The sequence below is a fragment of the Zingiber officinale genome, chromosome 4B, assembly GCF_018446385.1.
Source record: "Zingiber officinale cultivar Zhangliang chromosome 4B, Zo_v1.1, whole genome shotgun sequence".
Classification (NCBI taxonomy): domain Eukaryota; kingdom Viridiplantae; phylum Streptophyta; class Magnoliopsida; order Zingiberales; family Zingiberaceae; genus Zingiber; species Zingiber officinale.
This window is the reverse complement of record NC_055993.1, coordinates 70,447,942-70,475,716: the sequence shown is the minus strand read 5'-3', so window position 1 is coordinate 70,475,716 and position 27,775 is coordinate 70,447,942. Positions and strand designations below refer to the sequence as shown.

Sequence of the window (27,775 nt, the reverse complement as noted above, 5' to 3'; positions counted from 1 at the left end):
CTTTGTCTTTTCCTTCAGCTAGTACCAAATCGGAAACGAAAACTTGTGGCTTAGCGAAGTCATCTCGAAGATATCTCGGCGTGGATATCAATAGAGGTAAACTTTGTCAAGTTTGTTAGTTGATGCCGTTCCTGCTTAATGTCATGCAACAGGTATAATTTCGTTTTTGAAATTTTGTTTTATGACTGTTTGCGCATGTGTGTATCTTGTATTTGTGTGATGCGCTTGTCCTAATAATTTAGGAAATTATTATGCTTCCGTTGCTTGTTTATGAAATAAAATTTTAAAAACGCGACCCAACATATACTACCTAGCCGATCCCATCTAATGTGATAAGGTTTGATTGTTGTTGTAATACACAACCAATGATATTTCTTTTGTAGCAAGGATCATCATGTAGGATATATGATGGATGCCTTTCTTTTAAAAGCATATGAATGGTATTATTAAAAAGTCTCAAGTATAATATTCAGTCATTATGAAATTTTGATCATCTTCTGCTGTATTCTATGTTTACAGAGTGAATATCAGCGAGGTGTCAGTGCATGGAACTTCGACATTGAGGATCTCAAGGCTCAAGCATCACTGGTATCTTGCCTGTTCTATTGGATTAGAAAGTCTCTTCTTTTAATTGCTGGCAAACCATCATGCTTTCTTCCCCTATATAGCTGCTTTAAAATCCATCTTAATATGCCTGTAAACTGCTATTTTGCTGCCACAGATTCTAGACGATGATGACCTTTATGAAATGAAGGGAGAAGAAGAAAGTATAAAAAATTTTGTTGCCAGCAAGGTTGGCCTAACTCCCTTTATTTGCTAGTAATACCTTTCATTTCTTCTAATCGATTGTCAGAATGAATAAATGTGCTGCTCCACTTCCTCCTAAAAATAAATGACTCCAAGGATTTTGTATTTTCAGGATCCCTTAATATTGAGATCCAGTTGTGAAAAGTCGGTAATTAATGATAAAAGCAGCACAAGGTGAGTTTTATTATCCTATGTAGGTAAATGTTTATTTTTGTTTTGTTTTTAAAATTTTTTATAGGTAATTCTCTATAATGTCAATGATTACTTTGGGCTCCAGGCACCAGTGAAGAGGAGTGACAATTGAATTTTGTTTAGTCTTGATTATACTAGTCTCATGTTTCTATGAGTTTCATCGTACAACAATGAAACAATTTTACAAGTCTCATTTTACAGCAATGAAACAGTTCTTTTTCTCTTTTCTCCTCTTTTCTATCTATCTGATTCTATGAAAATTTGGTCTTATCCCAAGTAACCCAAAGATGATTGTTCTTTTTTTTTCTCTCTCAAAACTATATGAGATCTTATGATCCCTCAGCTCAACAGACTAATGATTCTCACCTATTGGTTTGACCAGTGTCTATATCTCTAACACATGCTAGAGCCATTCCATGGGTGACACTGCAATGCCCCAAAGTCCCTCATAGAGGCTTGTTGCAACTTCCCAAAGAACTTTATCTTGATCTAGGAGAGCAAGGGGCCGAAACCTGCAACTTTGGTACTATCTGAAATTTTAAGTAATAACTTCACCAACGTGTAGCAAAATTTTCTTGTATTTTCATCTATCTATACCCTTCAAATATGAAAGTATCATAGTCCTCAATACCTAAATTAAATGCATCTAATATGCAAGTACTCTCACTTAACTACCTTTAAAAAATACCGGAACTTGATTTGTTTATATAATTTCAAAATCTAAACTTGATTATTAGGTAAACTAACTCGGCATAGGCAAGTTAGAAGGTGTTGATACTCTGTAACACTATTTCTCTTCATCCTTTATTGAGATAATGTGGCTTAGACATGCATTCCTGTCTATCCTCTTTTGTCACAAGCAACCCCATCTGACTCCTATTGTGGAACCCTGCTTCTCTTGTGAAGTCTCACTTGACGGCCCTTATCGTTATAAAAGTGAAATAGCAATGAGCCTTATCATCCCCAAAGTGCTATCATAGCGAATCTACTACACCTCACAGAATGGAAGCATGACATGAGGCAAACTTGTTTTAGATTTTCCTCTCTATTATCTTCTATTGCAAGCACCCCCCTTCAAGCCTTTCTTGTTGTTGACCTATGTTAGAATATGTAAATATATAGGGGTATTTCTATAATTATGTTGTATCTTCTTTCCTATAAAAAGCCTAACTCGTGGTATCCAAGACATGAGATTTCTTTTTCCTTTTAACATGGTATTAGAGCCGAGTTAAAGCAAACCCTAATTTCCTAAGAAAACCCTAATTTTTCTGCCGTTATTCCCGACCGACGTTGCCATAGCGCGAGCTACCATCGTTGTGTCCTCTCGTTCCTGTCGCCTCCAAGGAGATCCAAGAAATCCGCCCTTCACGTGCTGCCTCCGCTGCTCGCTCGCTCGGCGAGATCCTTTGCCTCGGTGGCACCTTCGTGCTCTAGTTCGCGATTCTCCTTGCCACAGCCGCTCGCTCGCGATTCTCCTCGCTGCGCTCTCCACCACCTTCGAGATCGTGCCCCGCAACCCCCTTCCGGGTCGACGCAGAATCTCCCTCCCTTGCTGCGCCTCCCTTGTTGCGACAAGCTCTCACAGGCGCCGTCGAATCTAGCTAGGGTTCATAGCGGTCTGCAGAATCTTCTCGCCCTCTCTTGTCGCAAAATGTCGCAATCTTCCTCCTCTCTTGGACCCACCGCCCCGCATAGCACACCCTGCATTCTAGCCTACTCTCCAGCATCATCAGCATCTTCTCCGGCGTCCATCAGCGCCACCCACCGTGCTGGTCCTGCCTGTCCATCAGCGCCATCCGAAGTCCTCAGCCTTTCTTCGCAGTTCTTTTCAAACTGATCAATGGCTACATCCGGCATCCCAAAGCCGAATATCTTAATCTTTACCAACCACATCATTGCACCCTTTTCTCCGAGCAGTTGGATGGTAAGAATTACATCTGTTGGGCCTCTCACATTGAGCTTTGGCTTACTGGACAGGGTTATGAGACACATCCCAATCAAACTGAATAAGATGCTCAAGTCGCCGATCGCCCTTTATGGAAGAAGGTTGACGCTCAATTGTGTTGCATTATCTGAGCCACCATCCATCTATCTCCTAGGAATGTCTTCCGTACTCACAAAACCTACAAAGCTGTTTGGACACAGGCTTTACAACTCTTTACAAACACCTCTCGGTGATGCTATCAAGTTTGTGAAGATCTCATGACCATCCTCAGTGTCCATCAGATTAAGGATTCAATGTCAACTTATCTGGGTTCGGTCTCTAGTCTTCTTTGTGACTATAAATGTATTACAATGACAATGCAATAATTCCTCTGGCACTTGCTTAGTTGGAAATAAATTTACAATAATCTCCAACACAATGACTATAAAAGTATTACTTTTTGATATATCCATTCATTGAATATTTACCTAAAAGTCAACACTAGCCGACAATCTAACAAAATCCTCACCTTTTTTCATCTGGGATTGCAACCAACATTGGTGGGTTTATAAAAGTATTACTTCTCTCACAAGTATTATTATTATTTTGAATTTTATCAATACAAAAACATAAGACATATGTAGAGTGGAATTCATTTGCTAGAATTAATCAATAATAGGGTTTTTACATAATAATATAATAAAAAATATAAACAGATAAGATAAATAAATCCCTAATACATCAATAGAAAGTGAATGGTTGAAATCATGAATTAAAATCTTGTACCGTGCTGACTAGCGTGATCGAGATTTTTTGTTCCACTCATATCGAGATGTGGAACAATCAATACTGGCATAGAGGTGCTGAAGGAGAAGTGAGGGAGCGAGATTGAGTGAGATAACAAATGAGAGAGAAAGATCACTCAGAACTCACTACTGGTTCGATCTACTTCTACTTCGGTGTTGCGAGAGAGGTAGTGAGAGCGAGTTACTTGATAGAGTCAATGAGAGAAACATATGCATGTGAGAGAGCCTTCATGTGTGTGAGAGAGGCCGTTGTGTTGAGCTAGAGAAAGCCATTGTGCAGGAAAGGAAAATTCGAGAGGTTTAGGCCAGAAAAAAAAGGATTTTATTTTAGATTTTTTCTAATTGGGCTAAAAAAAATACAATTATAGTAGGTCTAAACCAAAATAAGTTTGACTTGATCTTAATTGATCAAATAGAGTCCCAAGGTCAAAGAGTCCAAATTTAATTCAATTTGAACCCACTTGACCTAAATGACAAACCCTACCAAATGACTCAACCACACCACACTTATACTTTGACCTCTAAAACCTAATACTCAATTTGGCTTAGCCTAAATAACTATAACATTTAAAATTATATCGCAATGAAAATTTGAAGGGAAAGAACTATAGTAATGCTTTCTTTATTTTTTTATTTTTTATTTTTTATTTTAAGATGCAATCAGCATTGATGTTTTTAATTGACTTATTCTTGAATCAATGTTTTATTGATGTTCCTAATTATAAGTTCTTTTAAATGAAATTAAATGGATGCTATGTTTTCAACACAAAGATTATATATTACGAATAATAAATGTCTGGTGCACTAGTGCAAGTCTCGAGAAAGAGTCGCACCACATTAGGTCTATTATATGTAACTTTACTTTGCATTTTGCAAAAGTTTGTTTCCACAACTCGAACATGTGGTCACATGGGACAATTTTAGGGTTGTGCTAAGGCTCCCTTTCATATTACGAATAATAAATGTAAACTATTTAAATTGTGTTGTAGGATATCTTTTACCTTTCAAAGCTAAAACCCCCAAAAAAAAGAGCAGCTCAGTGCACGAAGCTCCAGCCATGCGGGGTCCCGAGGAATGATCCATTGTACGCAACCTTACCCTGCTTTTCTTGCAAGAAGCTGTTTTTAGGATTCGAACCCGTGACCTTTTGGACACAAAACAATAATTTTACCATTGTGCCAAGACTCCCTTTCAAAGCTATTTATGTAAAAGTTTGGATCAAAGATTTAATTGTTGTTTTTCCTTAGAAAATGTAGGTTATACATAATTTATATCTAAGATCACATTGTTGCTTTTCAAAGATGTTATAGTTGAATCAATTTAGCTTTATTTTGATATAAAAATGATGAGGGAGATTAAAATATTAATATTTGTATCAAATGACAAATGACAACAACAATTAGATGGATAGATAAAGTAGTTCAATATAGTTTTTTACATGAATTTTGAAAATTAAAGAAAGTATATTTTTAATTTTGGATGAAAAAGATCGCAATAAAAGGTTTTGTTTCATTTTGACAATTCTCAACTAGCAAAAATAATATTTTGTTAATGCAAGTATTAATTTACACGAATATATTTCTGAATGTTAAATGTATATCTTATACACAAATGAAGCTCTTTCTTCATATAGCTATTGAATTCGTACTTCCTACAAAAGAACCAAGTACAAATCTTCTTATATTTGAAAGTAAAATTTGAAACCATATTGACACAATACAATATCATACTGAAACTGTTTGACATCTCATACCGTGTAGGGAGAAACAGTGAAAACATATTATTTCGATAAATTATCAAAACTTGATACTATTTGGTACTAAGACAATATCTTCCGCATTGCTGTGTCGATCGTATCGATGAGTATTTCATGTCAACACTCAACACCTTTTAATACTTATTTACTCTTAAACATAATGTTGAGATAACATTGTTATTTTTTTTTTAATTTGCCTTCATACAAGATAATGTCAAAATTGTAACATTCTAAATGAAATGCAAACGTTTAATTTTTTTATTTTTTCTTCTTAATCTTGTTGTTCCTTCACCTCCAATTTGCCACCGGCAGCCACATTGGAGTGTTAATATCAATCGAAACCAAAACAATAAAGTTCCTGATAAAAACCAAAACATCAGCAAGATTCAAGATTTTGAACCATGGCTCTCCCTTTCTTCCCTGATTATCCCTTTTTACCCAGCCAGTCCAACAATATTGCAGCATGTCGCAATTCGAAACTGCAGTTTTGGCCAAAACTGCTACAATATTTTTGGGCTGACTAGAAAACAGAAAACATAGATTGGGTGTCCTTTTGAAATTTTTTCAACATGAGGTGAACTATTGACAAAAATGAAAAAAGGTGCTTTTTGATTTTTGCCCTAGTTTTTTTCTTCTCCTTTGCTAAGGATGCCAAAAAGAATCCTTAGCACTTCGAAAACCAAATATATCACAAGCCTTAGCATTCTAATAAAAGCCACTTAAATTAATAATTAAATATTCTTTTAATGCACATGCTCCTTTTTTTCTGCAGAGGAAGTACTCATAGAGCAGAATTCTCTGAGACAAAATGCTCAAATACAAGAGATGAGATATTGCAAACAGATTCTTCTGATGCTAGTAATCAGGAAAGGTTAGATCGATATGATAACTGCAGAGTGAAAGGTGATTCTGCACCATCAACATCAAATCCAGATACACTTCCCAATCATAAGAAAATTGAAATTGGAAAGAAACGTCAAACTTATAGTGGTCCACTTGTATCTTCACGCATGCCTGCCACCTCAGTGTCAGAAAGAGGACATTCCTTGGAAAGGTTAATCATTGGTTTTCTTTATTCAGTTGATTACAAATAAGAATCAATGGCACTCTTTTGAAATGTTCTTTTCTTCTTATGTTATAAGGTAGATGCTTTGACAGAAGTTTCTCATTCAAATGGAACTATAACCTTTTCCATGTTGATTGTTGTTTTGTGATGATGTGCTAATATTCAGATTTCTTTTTGGTTGTTTTCGTTGAAATGATCATGTCAGTTTACAAGTTATATACTCATGCAAAAATGTGAATATTTCTGCCTCTATCTTGCTAGGTTTGAAAATGACAATCAGCAAGGAGCTGAGAGATACATACGTGATACATGCAAAGTGGCAAATCTCAGTGGTCCATTAATGCTTCCAAACCGTGCTTCGGCTAACAGCTTATCTGCTCCCATACGTTCATCAACAGGTTTGTAATAGTTGGTGTACATTTAACTTTCCATGACTGACATTTGTTCTATATTCAATTATGTGCTCTTATGTTTTCTCATTAGGAACTTGGGTGTAGTGTTAAATAGGAAAAAGTTCTCACACCATAGGTTGGACAAGAATAAATATTATAGAAAAACTAAGGGTCTAAGATTTGGAATATGGAACATAGGTAAATCAATGGATGTAGTAGATGCGATAATTAAAAGAAAAATTAGTATTTTATGTGTACAAGAGACAATATGAGTAGGCGAGATGGCAAAGATGATAGAGAATTCGTGTTTTAAGTTATGATATGCAGGAAAGAGAAACTAGAAATGGAGTATTATTGTAGATAGTTTGTTAAAGGATGAAGTTGTAGGAATAATTAGAAAAAGGGATAGAATTATAGCTCTTAAGATAATAGTGGCGAAAGAAACTATGAACGTAATTAGCATATATGCATTGCAAGTAGAATTAGATGAAGTTACCAAATCAAGATTTTGGGACGACCTAGATGAAGTATTACAAAACATTCCGCCAAATGAAATGATTTTAATAGGAGGTGATTTAAATGGACATGTTGGAATGAAAAATGAGGAATATGAGGGTATATCGGGAGTTATGAGTTTGGAATGAGAAATGAAGAAGGAAAAACTATATTGGATTTTGCGATAGTATATGACCTTATATTAGCTAATACGTTTTTTAAGAAAAGAGAAGAACACTTGGTCATGTTCAAAAGTGGGAATAATAAATTACAAATTGACTTTCTTATGGTTAGGAAGAGGGATAAAAATATTTGTAAAGATTGCAAGGTTATCCCTAGAGAAAGTTTAATTATCCAACATAAGTTAGTAGTGTTGGATATACACTATATTATTAATAGAAAGAAAGTATATATGACTTTTAGAATTAAGTGTTGGAAGTTACAGCATGGGAAGCAAAATATATTTAAGGAGAACGTAGTAGTACAAGCATTAGGTGAAATATACTATGACTCTAATACGATATGGGATAAGATGATATCAAAGTTAAAAATAGTAGTTAGGAGTGCACTCGGTGAGTTAAAGGGACATGCACCATTGAGTAAGGAATCTTGGTGGTGGAATGAGAAAATGCAAGAGAAAGTGAAGGAAAAACGAATAGCTTATAAGGAATTATATATTTGTAAAAACGAGAAAAACTTAAAAAACATACAATAGCAAAAAAAAATGCTAAGTAGTGAATGAAACAAAATATGAAACTTTTGAACGATTATATCAAAAATTGAATACAAAAGAAGGGGAATGAAACATTTATAGAATAACTAAAGTGAGAGAAAGAAAGACAAGAGTTCTTATCCAAATAAAATGTATTCAAGATGAATATAATAGGGTACTAATAAACGATAGTGAAATAAAAGAACGATGAAAGAGGTATTTTTATTAACTTTTTAATGAAAATTTTGGTGACTAACTTAACTTATGTAATTTAAGTAGGTCAAATGAATATAGAAATTTAAATATTTATTATAGAATTCAAACTTTAGAAGTAGAAATGAGATGTTCAATTGAAAAGTTTTGGACCAGATGATATTCCGATAGAGGTATGGAAGTGCTTATGGAAACAGTCTATTGAATGACTTACAAAATTATTTAACATAAGAAAAATGATATGCTCAAGGAAAAAAACTCAAGGAAAAACTCAAGGATAGACACATAAAGTGATGGGGCCCACAAAAAGTGATATGGTGGGCCATGACTTTATGTGTCTATCCTTGAGGTTTTCCTTGAGTTTTTTTCTTTGAGCATATCATTGCTCTTAACATAATATTGAAAATGAAAAAAATGTCTGATCAATAGAGGGTAAGTACTTTAGTTCTCTTATATAAGAATAAGGAAAAATTGTGCAAACTATAAGAATATTAAACTAATGAGTTATACTATGAAACTTTGGGAAAGAGTAATAGAAAAAATATTAAGAAAGGAGATCACGGTGATTGAAAATTAATTTGGATTCATACCTACATGGTCGATAATAGAAGTTATACATTTTATTACACAACTAATTGAAAAATATCGGAGCATGATATTCATTGACTTAGAAAAAACTTATGATAGAGTTCCTTCTAGAAAAGAGAGGTGTTAGTGTAACATATATTGAACTAATTAAGGATATGTACGAGGATGTAACGACCAGACTAAAAACTTCAGGTGGAGTAACTGAAATAAAGATAGGGTTACATTAAGGATCAGGTCACTATTTTTTTATATTAATTATGGACGAACTCACTGCATACATTTAAGACACAGTATCGTGGTGCATGTTGTTTGCTGATGATATTGTTTTGATAGATGAAACACGTGAAGGATTAAATACTAAATTAGAATCTTGGCGGGAAACACTAAAAAGGGAAGGTTTTAGGTGTAGTAGAATAAAGACAGGATATATAGAATTTAAGTTTAACAATATTAGATATGATGAGACAATTATTAAGATAGAAGATGACGAGTTGCCTGGAACTTAGAGCTTTAAATATTTATGATTATTTTTGCAAGAGGATGGAGGTATTGAGAAAGATGTCTTACATAGAATACAAACAAGATGGTTGAAATGGAGGAGAGTGTCGAATGTTTTATGTGATCGTAAAGTACCTCTAAAATTTAAAGGAAAGTTCTACAAAATCGCAGTTAGACCTGCTATGTTATATGAAACTGAATGTTAGGCTATAATTCGAGCACATGAGCAAAAGATGAGAGTTGTAGAGATGAGGATGTTAAGGTAGATGTATGGATATACAAGGATGGACAGAATAAGAAATGAGAGCATTAGAAAGAGTTGGAGTTATATTTATTGAGGGAAAACTTGAGATACGTTTAAGATGATACGGACATGTACTTAAATGACTAAAAAATGTTCTAGTTAGGCGATATGAAATTATGACAAACACACATCAAATGAGGAAAACAAAAACAACTTGGTTAGCAACAATAAAACAAGATAAAATTTATTTAAGTATAGATGATGATATAGTAGGGATTAGAGCTCAATGACGTAAAAGGATTCATATAACCGATCCTACCTAGTGGGATAAGACTTGGTTGTTGTTGTTTTGTTGTTGGATGTTTTCTCATGAGGATATTTGCAGTGTTTCTAGAAGCGAATCTTTTAGGTCTAATAATTGAAATTTCCCAAATGTAATACGTATTCTTCCTTTTTGTTTTCACATGAACAGGATGTGGAGACTTATTGGAGGACAAGACCAAGCCTAATGTGGTTCAAATAAAAGGACGATTTTCAGTTACATCAGAAAATGTGGATCTTGTGAAGGTAAGATGCTGCAAACTATTCATTCTAATTTTCATGGTTTTACTAAATATTGAAATCTCTGTACATTTAGGACTTGCCACTATGTAACATTTCAAGGTCAACCCAGGTACATAAAAGATTTAGATCATATTCCATGGAATAATGCAATTTTGTAATCATCTACATTTAACCTTGACAAATCATTTGTTGTTTCTCCTTCCCTTCTTTAGGAATCCCCCTTAAGAAAATCTGCCAGCATGGACGATTGGTTAACTAATCAAAAGCCAGTGGTATGCCATCAGTGTTCTATTGGTTTTTTTTTTCTTTTCCTGTTGGCATCTCTCAGTTTATGGTAGTTTCATATTCCATGGAGATGCTATTTACTCTATAGATTTTTCCTTATAAATTCCTCATGGCATCTCTTGTAATGTTTTTCTTATTAAGCAAAGATGCAATTTATGTAGCATCAAGGAAAAGTAATAACATCATATCTTTCAACATTATAATCAAAACGGTTTATATTAGACATTTCTATCAACATCCTGGAACATATATTAAAGAGAGTATCCAGATAGTTTAGAATTTCCTTGAACCCATTGTAGAATGATTAAGAAGCAGATGTCCTTTATGGTATGGTTGAGTAGTGAGCTATATATGCACAACAACAAAAAAAAATAGCGTTAGAGATGGTGCTAAAAGAAGAACGTGGCTAACATAAAATGATCTTGATCCAAACAAAATAAACCAGCTCTAAGCCCCAAATAATCTGTGTTACTAGGACTCAGGTATAAATATCTATCTAGCACAGATCATAGATGTCTAGCTTAAGTGAGTTTGGCATGATTACTTCTAATTTATTTTTTACACGTGAACAATACAAATATTTGAGTCAGGGTTTGAAGTGCCAAGCTATGCTACGTGAAACCGCCGAAATTTATTGTTCTGGTGAGGAAGTGAAACTGACACAACATGCAAACTAATTTCGCCTGCCATCCGCTTGCGATTGATGCCTTTGCGTCGTCGGAAGCGGCGTGGAGGCGTCGTGGGATGCTTCCGGTGGCGCTGGAAGGACCGCAAGACGACTCTGCTGCGTTGGAAACATCGCGCGATGCCTCTGCGTCATGCGAGTGCTGCTCATGGGTGTCACGCCCCGGAGGAGTCCCTGTCCGAGAAAATTTCGGCAGCATCTCCCTGTAGGACAATCTGAAACTTTTCTACATCCTCATATACCTCAGCCACATGCGGCTGGAATAATAACATGTAAATAAACCATCACCACGCAGTTTATATAAATATAAGCAAACTAAAGCAGTAATACCATGACTCAAAATCAACCCTACTCAACTACACTCGTAAAGCTCAAATCCGATGAACTCACCTCTTCTGCCGTCCAGGCAGGCATGTAGTAGAGTAAATCAAAATCATACAAAAATCCATCAACGATAAGAATCCATATAATATCCAAGTATCAAACAAACCAAGTCTAAACATAGTCAAAAGAGAAACTAAAACAACTACTCGTGATCAGCAGAGGACTAGCACTACGTGCAATGGGGACTAGCGACTGGAACTGCTCCGGACAACCTCAACCTGAAAATATAACAACAATGGAGGCGGGGTGAGTCTAACACTCAGCAGGTACAACTGATATGCAAAATAAAGTAAATAACAGACAACACTAATCATGCGTACAGTCTCCTGAATACGAGAAGGATAAATGCAACCGAAACAAAAACAGGAGAAAACTGTACTAACCAGGATCAAGGTAAAAAGGTAACAGGTCGTCAGACCGAAGGTGTCATAATCCTGTATCCATGTCAATCATTCATATAAACGCAAGTAAATCGTGAAACCTGAACAATAAATGCATTATGCGTATGATGCCAATGACATGGTCACCCCAGCCAGCCATCTCACACAATGGTGAGTATGAGTGGGTAGAGCTGTGACAACCGTGCACTCGACATCACTACTGCTGACCGAGTGGACGGGATGTTGTCGGAGTACACACATACTCCTACCGGAATAATAAATGGGGGCCTTGATGCTCTCATCTCCTCTGCGATGACAGGACTCGGCTGCGTCACTGAGACGGCCGTGAGCCGACCAACGGAGCAAAAAGTCAGCGCACATCGGCTCTGATCTTGCTACACTAAACCAAGCGAGCAGGCGGGCCATGCCCGGCTACTGAGTCACCACGGACCAAACAGTGAGCGCACACACTGTCGATATACCACTAACCCGGAGTGGTGGTGTGTCAGAATCGTATGGCGATCGCTCTCGATAATGGGCAGACGATCGACATGCAATCATGCAAGATGATGCATGACACTAAACATGGCAATATCATGAATAGCATAGCAAGATCCATACATAAATAAAAGGTGTACCACAAGTCAATGTATCAGATGGAAGGTACATAAACAGATAGAGTATCAAATAAACCCTAGGTCCTGAACATAATGTATCATATTGTTGGGTCACTACCTAAAGCATGTATGATCAGGTAAATGGTAACATGCAGTGCATAACGAGTAAACAAGCAAACATGTAATAAGTCATGTAGTGACCAACCGGAAACAGATGGATAACACAATCATGCTATATGTTAAACACATTATTATGCATATCAAATGACATAAGTCAAAGTACCCGCCTCCAATAGAAAGGATCGTATCAGGTCCAAATCCGACGTCGAGATACTCGTCTCGTGTCAAAGTCCTGTGTCACCAATACATATACATTTTATTCAGCTAATTCCTATAAATTGTTAAATAAAAATCTCTCACACTAATTTAAGGACAAACCCTAATTAACACAATAGCATAAACCTAATCCACAATCCACCAATGGATCAAGAATCCAAACTTAATTCCATTCGAATTAGGACTTGCAATAAGGATAATCAATCATAGCATTTTACCCAATTTAGCCCTAATTCAACACACACATCAAATCCTTATGCCTTACCTCAAATCACAGCCTTATTCAAGAACAAGAAGCTACTGGAATTTGTTGAAATCAATGACTGCCAGATCCACGAAAACCCACAGCACAAGACTACCCTCGTAATCACTGATCCACCGAAACCCTACACCTGCGGACCAGATCAGAAGGAAATCAAGCATGTAACCAAATGTTCCAAATACGACCCACTCACCTTGTTGGCTCGGCAGTACAGTACCAGGGCACAAAAGAGGGCAGCAAGGCAGTGTTAGGGCACGACTCAAAGGAACACCGGGGAAACAAAGAAGATGGTCCCTGTAGACCTAAATCTGAAACCAGCATACTCGTCGAATCAACATAGTGACCGGCGGTTAGGTTGGAAGATGAACAAAGACAAAGTGACACACTATACCTTCTAGTGGCTAGATCTACGCCTGCGCTAGGGCACGGAAGCAAGCAATCTCCAGTGATGGTCGGCACTGCTCTGTGCGACGGTGACCACGAATCGGGATCTAGGGCATGGTGAGGTATCAACTGGGGGGTCTCGGATGCTGGCGGATCGGGCACAGGGGAGAGAGATCGACAGAGGAGAGGAAGCTTATAAGGGCGTCGGCGCCGCGACAAGGAACTAGGGCACAGCGGCAATCGGGCAGTGCTCGAGAAGGAAGAGGAGAGGCCGACGCGAGGGTTGAGGAGCGACACCCAGCGATGCTAGGGCACAGGCGACGACGGCCGGCGCTGGGGAATCGGTGCCGACAGTGGCGTCGGGGCTGGCTAGGGCACGCGGTGGCCGACGCTAGAGCTGTGGAGTCGGCGTCGCTGCTGTGGAGAAGGAGAGAAAGGAATCGGGAGGTAGAGGAGAGGAGAGAAAGGGGGTGTGCGGCGGTGGAGGAAGTGAGGAAGAGGAGGAGAAAGGAATCGTCGGGCGGTTTGGGGAGAAAGGCGTCGGGGAAGAAGACTTTGCACGCGCGCGGGGAGGGAAGAAAAGGAACGGCACAGTAACGGGGAGGAAAAGAAATTAAATAAGAAATAAAAATGAATATATAAATAAATCTTTTCCTCACTTAAATGGGTAGCCTAAACAGGCTTTTCTCGGGCCCCATTTTTTATCCCCGTTAACTCGTCCATACGAGCTCCGAAAAATTTTCAAAAATTATGGAAAATTCCCTTATCATTATCCGTCATTTTTCCGGTATTTTACATTCTCCCCCACTAATAAAAATTTGGTCTCCAAATTTCGTTATCTACCATTAGCAAATACTAACAACAGGCAAAGAGTATAAATGCTGAACGGTAAATTAAATCACATACCTTAAGTGAAAAGATGAGGATATCGTGCTCGGATAGTATTCTCGAGCTCCCATGTAGCCTCCTCGTCCGAATGATGCTGTCATCCGACTTTAACCAGCCGGATAGTCTTGTTCCGCAACTGATGCTCTTTCCGGTCCAAAATCCGTACCGGAATCTCCTCATAAGTAATGTCAGGCTGAATTGGAACTAGAATATCGCGTACGTGTGTTGGGTCAGTGCGTATCTCCTCGTAGATACGTGGAATACATCGTGAGCGCTGGGGACGGTGGTAGTGCCGGTCGGTATACCGCTCCGATCCTCTCCAAGATCTCGAAGGGCCAATATCATGGAGCTAGCTTACCTTTGAGGCCAATTTCTTCACCCCTTTCGTGGGTGAAACTCGTAGAAATACACGAATGGAGAACTCTAAGAGTCTCCGACTCGGTCGGCAAGATAACTCTTGGCGATCTGTGCCTCGACACTCTCTGCAATAAATAGACGGACCAACGCCTCGTCTTGAGCTCATGAGGTCCCAACAATGGGCTTCTCGATTCTCATCACGATTGTGATTGAGCAACTATGGTAACAAGAATACCCTGCTCTGGTCCCTGCTCCTCAAGGTCTAACTCGAGAAACCTGAATCAAGTCCATGACCACAACTCGGTGACAAGCTAATGTCCCTCTGGACTTCCGCAAGTGCATCGGGAACTACATTAGCTTTTCCCGGTGATAGCTAATGATACAATCATAATCCTTCAAGAACTCCATCCATCTCGTGAAGATTAATTTCCTTACAGGTGAGCGGATATTTGAGACTACGATGGTCGGTGAGAATCTCAATGTAATATCATGGTAATGCCGCCAAATCTTGAGGCAAAAATAATAGCCAACTCTAGATCATAAAGCGGGTATTTCTTCTCACTCCTTCAACTATCGAGCATGAGAATATTCTACCGTGCTGCATTAGAACAGCACCCATACTCTGTAGAGACGCGTCGGTGTAGAGGACAAATCCGTCCTCTCCAGAAGGTAAAAACAAAAAATCGAAGTCGACACTAGTCTCCGTTTCAGCTCCTAGAAGCTGGTCTTGCCATCCTCAGTCCAAGTGAACTTCACGCCTTTCCTGGTCAAGCGTGTAAGTAGCGTAGCAATCCGTGAGAAACCCTCAACGTATCTCCGGAAATATCGAGCCAAACAAAGGAAGTTGCGAGCCTCTTCTATAGACTCCGTCTACTCCCAACAGTAACAACCTCGATCTCTTGTGGAACCACGGTATACTCCTACTGGTGCCCGTGTGTCTCAAATATCTCACATAAGACAACCAAAATACGCACTACTGAACTTCACATCTAGACGTTTCCATCGAAACATCTCTAGAACTATGCAAAGATGATGTGCGTGACTCACCGTGGATCCAAAATAGATCACAACATCATCAACAAAGACAATGGAAACCGATCCAAACATCCTGGGAATACCAAAATCATCAAGTCTCTGAAAACATCCTAGGCTTCCCAAACCCTAATGGTAAAATCATGACACATAATGTCCATATCACCGACATTTCTAACCATAAGATCCTGACAATAAGTCTGAAATATAAATACCAACAATACAAATTACCAAAGAATAGATCCACCAGTGTGAGAGCAACGCTCCATCACAAGAAATACCACATATGTGGGAGCAACGCTCTACCACAAACAATCCGTAATAGGTGGGAATAACGCTCCACCACAACAATCCAAAATATGTAAGAGCATCGCTCTATCACAAACCAACAATAATATGTGGGTCCTTAAGTGTCCAAAGCACCTAACTATCCAACTAGAGGCTGCACGAGATCACTCAACCACATATCACTGTGGGCAGCCAAAGGTATAACAATCCAGCAATCAAATCAAACTCATCGTCAAATCTATCAACATCGTAGTGAGTCACCCACTAATAAGAATATGGGTTGACAGGGTAATCTAACAAATGACATAATGCATACACTCCACATCCTGCATTCAACATAAGTAGAATCATCATGCTGCTACCAACAATACACCTGGCACACTTGCTCACACAACATATGTATGATCAACATAATCCTCCAATTTGTACACACCAAACATACTCATAGCACAGGTATAAATCAGTGTGATACCTCCAACAATACCTACCGAACACGTGTGCAAAATCAATGTAGATAAAATCAACAATACACCTCAAACAACACTTACTTGACATATATGCACCTATGCCAAGAGAATAACCAACATATACTTCCAATAAAGCATACTAAACCCAGGTGCACTTACAAATCAAACATAATCAAAAAGATACCTCAGATACCACACCAAACACATATGTACATATCACGACTCAGATTAAATCGACAAGATACCTCCATCAAAACACCACAGATGTACTTATACCACAACTCAGATTTAATCGACAAGATATCTTCAATAATACATTCAGATACATACATCGAATTACATAACCATGATCCACAAGGAACCTACAAACCATATCAGAACATGGATACATATACTACTCGCAAATGGGCAGTCTACCATAGGACTCCTACAACACATAACAATCATAATATACATGCAACATAGACATACAAAATCAGCATACCAGCTCAATCAAAGAGACCAACCTTATGCTACCAACACTCATGGTTTACGGGTATATCTAAACAAAATTCATGCATATGTATCAAGCATGAATACATCAATCAAAAGCAACCCAAAATAGAGCAGCCTAATCATCCAGTAACAACCCTGCTCTAGGTTCAAAGGAACTAATATCAGACAAGAAAGATATACACACCATGGTATAACATTGCAAGTCAATGTCGTACACTACCAAGACTATATCTAATGGGGAAAATTTTATATCTTAAAACCAAATGTACTCTCCCAGTATACACTAGTAACGATTGTATCCCATAAGTGTTAAGCAATTAGCTCTACACTTCCTTACATCAGCGGGGTCACATATCCCAATGCACTTTCTGAGTCATCCAACCGGGTATAAACAGTCCACATAATATCAGATGAATCAGTGTCTACTCCCCATGAGAGCAAGTTAACATTCAAAACATCAAATCATTATTTATCCACATAATCCAATATCAGAGGAAGCAAATATCAACCAATTTTTTTTTTTTTTTATCATCCTGTTAACTAATCACAACTAACCAGATTTATTAAAATCTCATAAGCACACTCAACCGTAAACTCTCTAGCACCCGATTATAATCTGATCACCAACTATAATCATCAAACCTGTGAATATCATACATGACACTTACTATGTCACCATCAAGGATAACCCAAATAATAGATCATCAAAATAGCTATCCACTAATAGATCATCAAAACAAATATCTAGTAATAGATCATCAGACAACCACATAACATTTACTCTCATAATTATTAGAAATCAACATATCACAATATCTGATCTCACAATATCCCTCAACCTCAAACCATTCTCATCAATGATCAAACATGATAACTCCCCAAATGAATAATTTTCATCGTATCGGGTACCCTAATATCCAAAAGATATGAGTATAAAAACGCTACTGGCTAAGTCAACAGGAATATGTAGGTAGCATCCAATACCCAGCTAACAATAGCAAATCTCGAAAATCCGTAACACGAAAATCAAACAACTATCGCCAAACTTTGGCGCTCTGATACCAATAAATTGGTATCAGGTTATCCCCAATATCCAAAATACAAAAACAAATGATCATAAAACTTAAGCTCTGATACCACTAAATTGTCACTCCCCGGAGGAGTCCCTGTCCGAGAAAATTTCGGCAGCATCTCCCCTGTACGGCGGACAATCTGAAACTTTTCTACATCCTCATATACCTCAGCCACATGCGGCTGGAATAATAACATGTAAATAAACCATCACCACGCAGTTTATATAAATATAAGCAAACCAAAGCAGTAATACCATGACTCAAAATCAACCCACTCAACTACACTCGTAAAGCTCAAATCCGATGAACTCACCACTTCTGCCGTCCAGGCAGGCATGTAGTAGAGTAAATCTAAATCATACAAAAATCCATCAACGATAAGAATCCATACAATATCCAAGTATCAAACAAACCAAGTCTAAACATAGTCAAAAGAGAAACTAAAACAACTACTCGTGATCAGCAGAGGACTAGCACTACGTGCAATGGGGACTAGCGACTGGAACTGCTCCGGACAACCTCAACCTGAAAATATAACAACAATGGAGGCGGGGTGAGTCCAACACTCAGCAGGTACAACTGATATGCAAAATAAAGTAAATAACAGACAACACTAATCGTAAATTCTCACGAATACGAGAAGGATAAATGCAACCAAACAAAAGCAGGAGAAAGCGTACTAACGGGATCAAGGTAAAAGGTAGCAGTCGTCGGATCAAGGTGTCGTAATCACATCCGTGTCAATCAAATCGATTCATATAAATCGCAGCAAGTAAATCGTGAAACCTGAACAATAAATCGTTATCGTATGATGCCAACGATGCATGGTCACCCCTGTCGACCATCTTACACTGATGGTGAGTATGAGTGGGTAGAGCTGTGACAATGAGTGCACTTGACATCATACGATGGTGATCGAGTGGACGGGATCTTTGTCGAGTACACACATACTCTACCGGAATAATAAATGGGGGCGAATGCTCTCGTCTCGCTGCGATGACGGGGAGGACTCTCTGCTATTCTACTGTTGAGTCACACTACCGTGAGCGGACCAGCGGGCAAACAAAGTCAGCGCAATCGGCTCTGGCTGCTACACTAAACCACGGGCTAAACAGAGCGGCCTGCTCGGCTACCACCGAGTCACGGCACCACGGAGCAAACACAGAATCGCCACACACTGTCGATATACCACTAACCCGTGGTGGTGGTGTATGAATACATATGGCGGCGTTGCGCTCTCAATAATGGAGCAGACGATCGCACAGCATGCAATCATGCAAGATGATGCATGACACTAAACATGACAATATCATGAATAGCATAGCAAGATCCATACATAAATAAAAGGTGTACCACAAGTCAATGTATCAGATGGAAGGTACATAAACAGATAGGGTATCAAATAAACCCTAGGCCCTGAACATAATGTATCATATGGTTGGGTCACTATCTAAAGCATGTATGATCAGGTAAATGGTAACATGCAGTGCATAACGAGTAAACAAGCAAACATGTAATAAGTCATGTAGTGACCAACCGGAAACAGATGGAAAACACAATCATGCTATATGTTAAACACATTATTATGCATATCAAATGACATAAGTCAAAGTACCTGCCTCCAATAGAAAGGATCGTATCAGGTCCAAATCCGACGTCGAGATACTCGTCTCGTGTCAAAGTCCTGTGTCACCAATACATATACATTTTATTCAGCTAATTCCTATAAATAGTTAAATAAAAATCTCTCACACTAATTTAGGGACAAACCCTAATTAACACAATAGCATAAACCTAATCCACAATCCACCAATGGATCAAGAATCCAAACTTAATTCCATTCGAATTAGGACTTGCAATAAGGATAATCAATCATAGCATTTTACCCAATTTAGCCCTAATTCAACACACACATCAAATCCTTATGCCTTACCTCAAATCACAGCCTTATTCAAGAACAAGAAGCTACTGGAATTTGTTGAAATCAATGGCTGCCAGATCCACGAAAACCCACAGCACAAGACTACCCTCGTAATCACTGATCCACCGAAACCCTACACCTGCGGACCAGATCAGAAGGAAATCAAGCATGTAACCAAATGTTCCAAATACGACCCACTCACCTTGTTGGCTCGGCAGTACAGTACCAGGGCACAAAAGAGGGCAGCAAGGCAGTGTTAGGGCACGACTCAAAGGAACACCGGGGAAACAAAGAAGATGGTCCCTGTAGACCTAAATCTGAAACCAGCATGCTCGTCGAATCAACATAGTGACCGGCGGTTAGGTTGGAAGATGAACAAAGACAAAGTGACACACTATACCTTCTAGTGGCTAGATCTACGCCTGCGCTAGGGCACGGAAGCAAGCAATCTCCAGTGATGGTCGGCATTGTTCTGTGCGGCGGTGACCACGAATCGGGATCTAGGGCATGGTGAGGTATCAACTGGGGGGTCTCGGATGCCGGCGGATTGGGCACAGGGGAGAGAGATCGACAGAGGAGAGGAAGCTTCTGAGGGCGTCGGCGCCGCGACAAGGAACTAGGGCACAGCGGCAATCGGGCAGTGCTCGAGAAGGAAGAGGAGAGGCCGACGCGAGGGCTGAGGAGCGACACCCAGCGATGCTAGGGCATAGGCGATGGCGGCCGGCGCTGGGGAATCGGTGCCGACAGAGGCGTCGGGGCTGGCTAGGGCACGCGGTGGCCGACGCTAGAGCTGTGGAGTCGGCGTCGCTGCTGTGGAGAAGGAGAGAAAGGAATCGGGAGGCAGAGGAGAGGAGAGAAAGGGGGTGTGCGGCGGTGGAGGAAGTGAGGAAGAGGAGGAGAAAGGAATCGTCGGGCGGTTTGGGGAGAAAGGCGTCGGGGAAGAAGACTTTGCACGCGCGCGGGGAGGGAAGAAAAGGAACGGCACAGTAACGGGGAGGAAAAGAAATTAAATAAGAAATAAAAATGAATATATAAATAAATCTTTTCCTCACTTAAATGGGTAGCCTAAACGGGCTTTTCCCGGGCCCCATTTTTTATTCCCGTTAACTCGTCCATACGAGCTTCGAAAAATTTTCAAAAATTCTGGAAAATTCCCTTATCATTATCCGTCATTTTTCCGGTATTTTACAGCGGGACTCGCGGGATCGCGGTGCTGTATAGGTACTGTTGCAAAAGAAAAAAAAGATGTAATTAATTTAAACAATTCCTAACTGGAAATGTGATAATTTTAAATAGGTTTTTATAAACTCTAATTAAATTATCCCTATAAAATATATAAAAATATATTTAAAATTTTAAAAATAATTAAAAAATAAAAATTTATTAATTGAGATCCGGTGGTTAGAACAAGGGACCCCCATTCTGAGGGGTCAATGCCACGTGGAAGTCAAAGGGCCAGGTGGCCGACCGGAGAAGTAGGGGTCGACCTCCCGGTCGGCCGACCCGTGAATAACCGACGGCAAAAGGCGTCCCGACAGAAGTCGGGGTTCCGACGCTCAATTGAACAGTAGCGAAGGGCCGAGCAGAAGGCCGAAGACAAGGTGACATACTGCTAGCAGTCCCCACAGCACTTTACCGAGGATCTCCCCAGCATACCGAGGCATACGAAGAGCCGGACGGGATATGAGTGGCGTCCGGCCGGGTGTAAGAGGAGTGCCGGCCGGACGCCCCGTCCAGCCAGCCGGACGGACACCTCGTCATGGGGTAGGGAAAGAAGGATTATTTATATCTTATGACGGCTGTCAAGTCCTATGACCAGGCCATACTCCTATTCTGGCGACTAGGTGTTCTGCTGTCCCATCGAGAGCGTGCTTGGACTGTAGCAGTATGGTGTCAGGTAAGCTCTCTGACAAACACATACCGAGGTATGGGCTAAGAACACATGCTTGCCTCGGTATGTGTGCGTGAGCTCTTTCACTGCTCTATATAAAGAGCCTTATACTTCGCCGAAGGTACCCGTAATACAACTTTGAGAGCCACTTCTTCATTATTCGCTTGCCTGACTTGAGCGTCGGAGGGTCGCCGCCGGGAACCCCTTCCCGGCCCGACTTCTGTGCAGGTTCGCCGGAGCTTCGTACGATCAGTCGGAGATCTACGTCAGCAACTCGGAGAGCGCCACGTGCCCAGCTTCCGTTGATCCAGTTTTCGAACAGGATCAATTGATATTATAAAAAATTCTTTTTTACTGTTTTAAATTTATTTAAAAATTCTAATAAATCATATTTATATTTTGATAATTTATATTATTATTATTATTATTATTATTATTTTGTTGTTTAATTGATACTTTGAGTTTTTTTTTACTATTTTAAATATATAAGATTTAAACTAATAATTAATTATAAACAATTAATTTATATAATTATGATATATCAATTTTAATTCGAGTAATTAATACTTCTTTAAAGAAAACTATATTTAATTATTTTTTCTAACCATATTAAGTTAGATCAAACAACTTATATAAAATTAATATACAACTTATTTTTAAATTATATACAATAAATATATTTATCTAATAATTACTATATATAAATAAAAAATACCGAAATTGAATTGACATGGTACGATATGATACTGAAACTGTATTGTTTTGACCTGGATTGAAACCTCGGTACGGGTCAAAATTTTAAACCTTGATTTGAGTTTCCACTTAAGGACCAATGCTCGAGTGTCTCCTGGAAAGCTCAACAAGAGGTGGACTATATAAATGAGCTAGCCAAGAGTGACATGCGAAACAAGGTGGGAGAGTTTGATGCATTTAAAGGATTGAGAAGCTAACGGAAGGTGCCCTCTTGGACAATACAAAACTATAACAAATGGAATACCTAAAAGGAGTGAGCTGTGAGAGATTATGTGAATTGTAATCTAAGTTTCATGTTTTTGGATAGCATTGTCAGTGGACGGTGTGGTTAAGCTAGGTAGGAATTACCTACTTGTCTTGTAAAAGAGTCTTCGACTAAGGAACAAGGAACAACAAGTTCCTATTTATAGTCTACGGTCAAGCTTGACTTTGGAGCTTGGCGTGGCTTACATGGCATGCGTCAGGCAAAATCATGAGCTCCAAGTAGATTGAGTCGATGATCCAATCGACTAAAATGTCGTGTCGATTGTCAAGTTGACTAAAAATCTCTTCAAGAACAAAATGCCTTTTGTTAGGTTTTGCGTCGACTAAATTAGAGTTCAAATCAACTAAACAATATTTTAGTTGATTTGAGATTTTGTCAAGTTAATTGAATTGTTGATCATTGACTACAGTGAATATTTTATGAATTCTAATAAACATGGGGTTCAAATGACTAGCCTTGTTCTAAAATTAGTTGTTAACTAGCTGTTGGGAGCCCCTCTATATAAGCATTGACTGTATTTTTTTTTGGTAACTATTCATGAAATAATGACCATGAAAAACAACGATCAAGGGCTTTTGAAAGGCTTCTTCTATGAGCCGCTAGTATTGTCTTTTTTGTGTTTTAGTTTTACATATTTGCAAGAGGTTTCTTAGCCTAAAAAAGGGGATCCTTGGTGGGATTTATGGATTGTTTTTTCTTTTAAATCATTGATAACACAGTCACACACGAGCACCACTCTAACATACTAATGATAACACAATCACACACGAGCACCACTCTAACAAGGTAAATGAGCTTTACCAAGCACTCCAACATCTGTCCTATTAAAAGGTTATGCCCTAAATTGTGAGACAGAACTTGTTACACAACTATGCAAAATGGTAGTCATATTTACAATGGTTCAAACTAATAAATAATGAAATGTATTTTTTTTTTTTGGGTAAATCCAGGTATTCGATTCTTGGGTGATAAGCTCGGCCCAGTGAAAATTTTCCATCGGCTATCAGGATAAATTTGGGAAATGCTCGCGTTGTTGGACACCGGTAACCAACCTTCACAGGTCGTTCCTCGTTGATGAGAGTCATGCTCCACTCGAGTACTCAACCATGACTAGTAACGCAGCCGCTATGCTAGTAGGCCCAAGGCCATGAGTAATCATACTTCGCACTGCGTTTGCAACACGATCACTTTACTAGTGGGCCCAAGCCCATGAATAATGAAATGCATGTTAGATAATAAGGATGATTATTTTGTAGAAATAATAACATGCATGTTAGTTATATTTCCATTGGTTCAAGTTAATAAAGACAAGTATTAAAACATAAAATAAGTTAAATGCCTGAAGCCAATGGTGGTTGCGTCTAATAAGCTCTAATGCAGTGACTCAACACTTCTAGGAGCATCTTATTGATCTGAAGGGAAAAAAAGAGATATGCTCAGGAAACAAGGAGGATAGCCTCTTAAAAGGCCAAACAAAATACCATCAAGATCATGTAAGAGAAAGACTATGCATACGCTACAATTTCTTATATGAAACATAGATCTTCAATCATAATCATCAAGAGGGCTGGCTCAAAATATCTCTATTGAAATAGTGATCATATCGGCTATCAGACTTAGAAAACTCTCTTGACCCTAAGGGGTTAAAGCTTGACTCTTTAGTTGAGCGAGATAATACTCAACTGTCATAAATTATTATAAGATGCCATGCCATTCTCAATTAGGTTTGGCCAAATCTACTATTGTAGATCCAACCTCATAGTAGAAAGGTTGTACAAGTGTTTTCCCTAACAAACTATTATGTATTTTATTCATCGCACAGATACAACTCCGCCCATGACGATCGGTCATGGTCGGTTCCAAGCCCAGATAAAGGAGGAGGGTTGCGTTAGGTTGCCAGCCAGCGTCAAAACTATGACAAATATTCAATGAATGGATCCATTAAACTATTGTGCTAATGCTACGTTGTTCCTCGGAAGGAATGCGTTGCAGGGTTCGACTGTAATGTCTCTGCAAGGACCGCTACATCTCCAAAACTCGGGTGTAGTGCTAAATATGCAAAAGTTCGCGTTACAAGGTCCGACTGTAACATCTCAGCAAGAGTTCTCACACCATAGGTTGGATAAGAACAAATATGATAGGAAAACTAGTAATCTAAGATTTGGAACATGAAACATAGGAACTCTCACTGGTAAATCAATGAAGGTAGTAGATATGATGATTAGGAGAAGAATTAGTATTTTGTGTGTACAAGAGATAAAATGGACAGGCGAGAAGGCAAAGATGATAGAGAACTCGGGTTTTAAGTTATGGTACACTGGAAAGAGTAAGCAAAAAATGGAGTGGGTATTATTGTATATAGTTTGTTAAAGGATGAAGTTGTAGGAGTAGTTAGAAAAGGGGATCGAATTATAACCCTTAAGATAATAGTGACGAAAGAAACTATGAACATAATTAGCGTATATGCACCACAGGTATGATTAGATGAAGCTACCAAATCAAGAGTTTGGGAGGACTTAGATGAAATATTATAAAATATTTCACCAAATGAAATGATTTTAATAGGAGGTGATCTAAATGGGCATGTCAGAGTGAAAAATGAAGAATATGAGAGAGTGCATGAGAGTTATGGGTTTGGAACGAGGAATGAGGAAGAGAAAACTATATTAGATTTTGCGATAGCATATGACCTTATATTAGCTAATATGTTTTTTTAAGGAAAGAGAAGAATACTTAGTCACATTCAAAAGTGGGAATAATAAATCGCAAATTGACTTTCTTATGGTTAGGAAGAAGGATAGAAAGATTTGTAAAGATTGCAAAGTTATCCCTGGAGAAAGCTTAACTACCCAACATAGGGTAGTAGTGTTGGATATACGCCTCAAACATAGTATCAATAGAAAAAGAATATATACGATTCCTAGAATTAAGTGGTGGAAGTTAAAGGATGGGAAGCAAAATATATTTAAGGAGAAGGTAGAAGTACAAACATTAGGTGATATATACGATGACTCTAATACAATATGGGATAAGATGATATCAAAGTTGAAAATAATAGCTAAGAATATACTCGGTGAGTCAAAGGGACATGCACTACTAAGTAAAGAATCTTGGTGGTGGAATGAGAAAGTACAAGAGAAAATGAAGGAAAAACGAATAGCTTATAGAGAATTATATATTTGTAAGAACGAGGAGAACTTAAAAAAATATACAGTAGCCAAGAAAGAAACTAAGAAAGTAGTGAGTGAAGGAAAAAATGAAAATTTTGAACGATTATATCAAAAATTGGATACAAAAGAAGGGGAAAGAGACATTTATAGAATAGCTAAAGTGAGAGAAAGGAAACAAGAGATCTTAGCCAAATAAAATGTATTAAAGATGAATGTAATAGTGTATTAGTAAACGATGGAGAAATAAAAGAGCAGTGGAAGAGTTATTTTCATCAACTTTTTAATGAAGGTTTAGGTGACTAACTTAACTTAGGTAATTTAAGTAGGTCAAATGAGCATAGAAATTTTAATTTTTATCGTAGAATTCAAACTTCATAAGTAAAACAAACTTTGAATGAGATGCACAATGGAAAAGTCGTTGGACCAGACGATATTCTGATAGAGGTATGGAAGTGCTTAGGGAAACAAGGTATTGAATGACTTACAAAATTATTTAACATGATATTGAAAATGAAAAAAAAGGATAAGTACTCTAGTTTCCTTATATAAGAACAAGGGAGACGTACAAAATTGTGCAAACTATAGGGGTATTATACTAATGAATCATACTATGAAACTTTGGGAAAAAGTAATAGAAAAAAGATTAAGGAGACCAAAGTGACAGAAAATCAATTTGGGTTCATGCCTGGAAGACCAACAATAGAAGGTATACATCTTCTTAGATAATTAATTGAAAAATATCAGGAGCAAAAATAACATCTACACATGGTATTCATTGACTTAGAAAAAGCTTATGATAGAGTCCCAAGAGAAATTATACAGAGAATTTTAGAAAAGAGAGGTGTTAGCGTAACATATATTGAACTAATTAAGGGTATGTATGAGGATGTAACGACTAGAGTAAAGACTTCAGGCGAAGTAATTGAAGCATTTCCAATAAAGATAGGGTTACATTAAAGATCAGCTATAAGTCCCTATCTTTTTACACTAATTATGGACGAACTCACTGTACCGTGGTGTATGTTGTTTGCAGATGATATTATTTTGGTAGATGAAACACGTGAAGGAGTAATGCTAAACTAGAATCTTGGAGGGAAACATTAGAAAGGAAAAGTTTTAAGCTTAGTAGATTAAAGACAGAATATATAGAATTTAAGTTTAGCAATATTAGAAGTAATGAAACAATTGTTAAGATAGGAGAGGATGAGTTGTCCGGAACTGAGAGATTTAAATATTTAGGATCATTTTTGCAAAACGATGGAGGGATTGAGAGAGATGTCTTATATAGAATACAAGTAAGATGAGTGAAATGGAGGGGAGCGTCGAGTGTTTTTTGTGACCGTAAAGTACCTCTTAAACTTAAGGGTAAGTTCTATAAAACCGCAGTTAGACCTGCTATGTTATATGAAGCTGAATGTTGGGCTATAACTCGAGCACATGAGCAGAAGATGAGAGTTGCAGAGATGAGGATGTTAAGGTGGATGTGTGGACATACGAGGATGGACAAAATAAGAAATGAGAGCATTAGAGAGAAAGTCGGAGTTGCATCTATTGAGGAAAAACTTCGAGAGACATGTTTAAGATA

General features: G+C 38.3%; 1 protein-coding gene across 3 annotated transcripts in view; it reads left to right on the top strand.

Annotated features, from left to right (window-relative positions):
* The window catches only part of LOC121975134 (serine/threonine-protein kinase 26-like), a 75,008-nt gene that overhangs the window by 37,264 nt on the left and 9,969 nt on the right, over positions 1–27,775 (top strand). For all 3 annotated transcript variants that reach the window (XR_006110274.1, XM_042526558.1, XM_042526557.1), the window contains exons 9-16: positions 520–588; positions 722–793; positions 920–981; positions 6,258–6,539; positions 6,813–6,949; positions 10,166–10,260; positions 10,331–10,366; positions 10,470–10,529. Coding sequence is in view for 2 of the 3 variants with exons in the window: in XM_042526558.1 (XP_042382492.1) it covers positions 520–588; positions 722–793; positions 920–981; positions 6,258–6,539; positions 6,813–6,949; positions 10,166–10,260; positions 10,331–10,366; positions 10,470–10,529 (813 nt within the window). In the remaining variant the exon portion in view is untranslated. The remainder of the gene's footprint in view (positions 1–519; positions 589–721; positions 794–919; positions 982–6,257; positions 6,540–6,812; positions 6,950–10,165; positions 10,261–10,330; positions 10,367–10,469; positions 10,530–27,775) is intronic.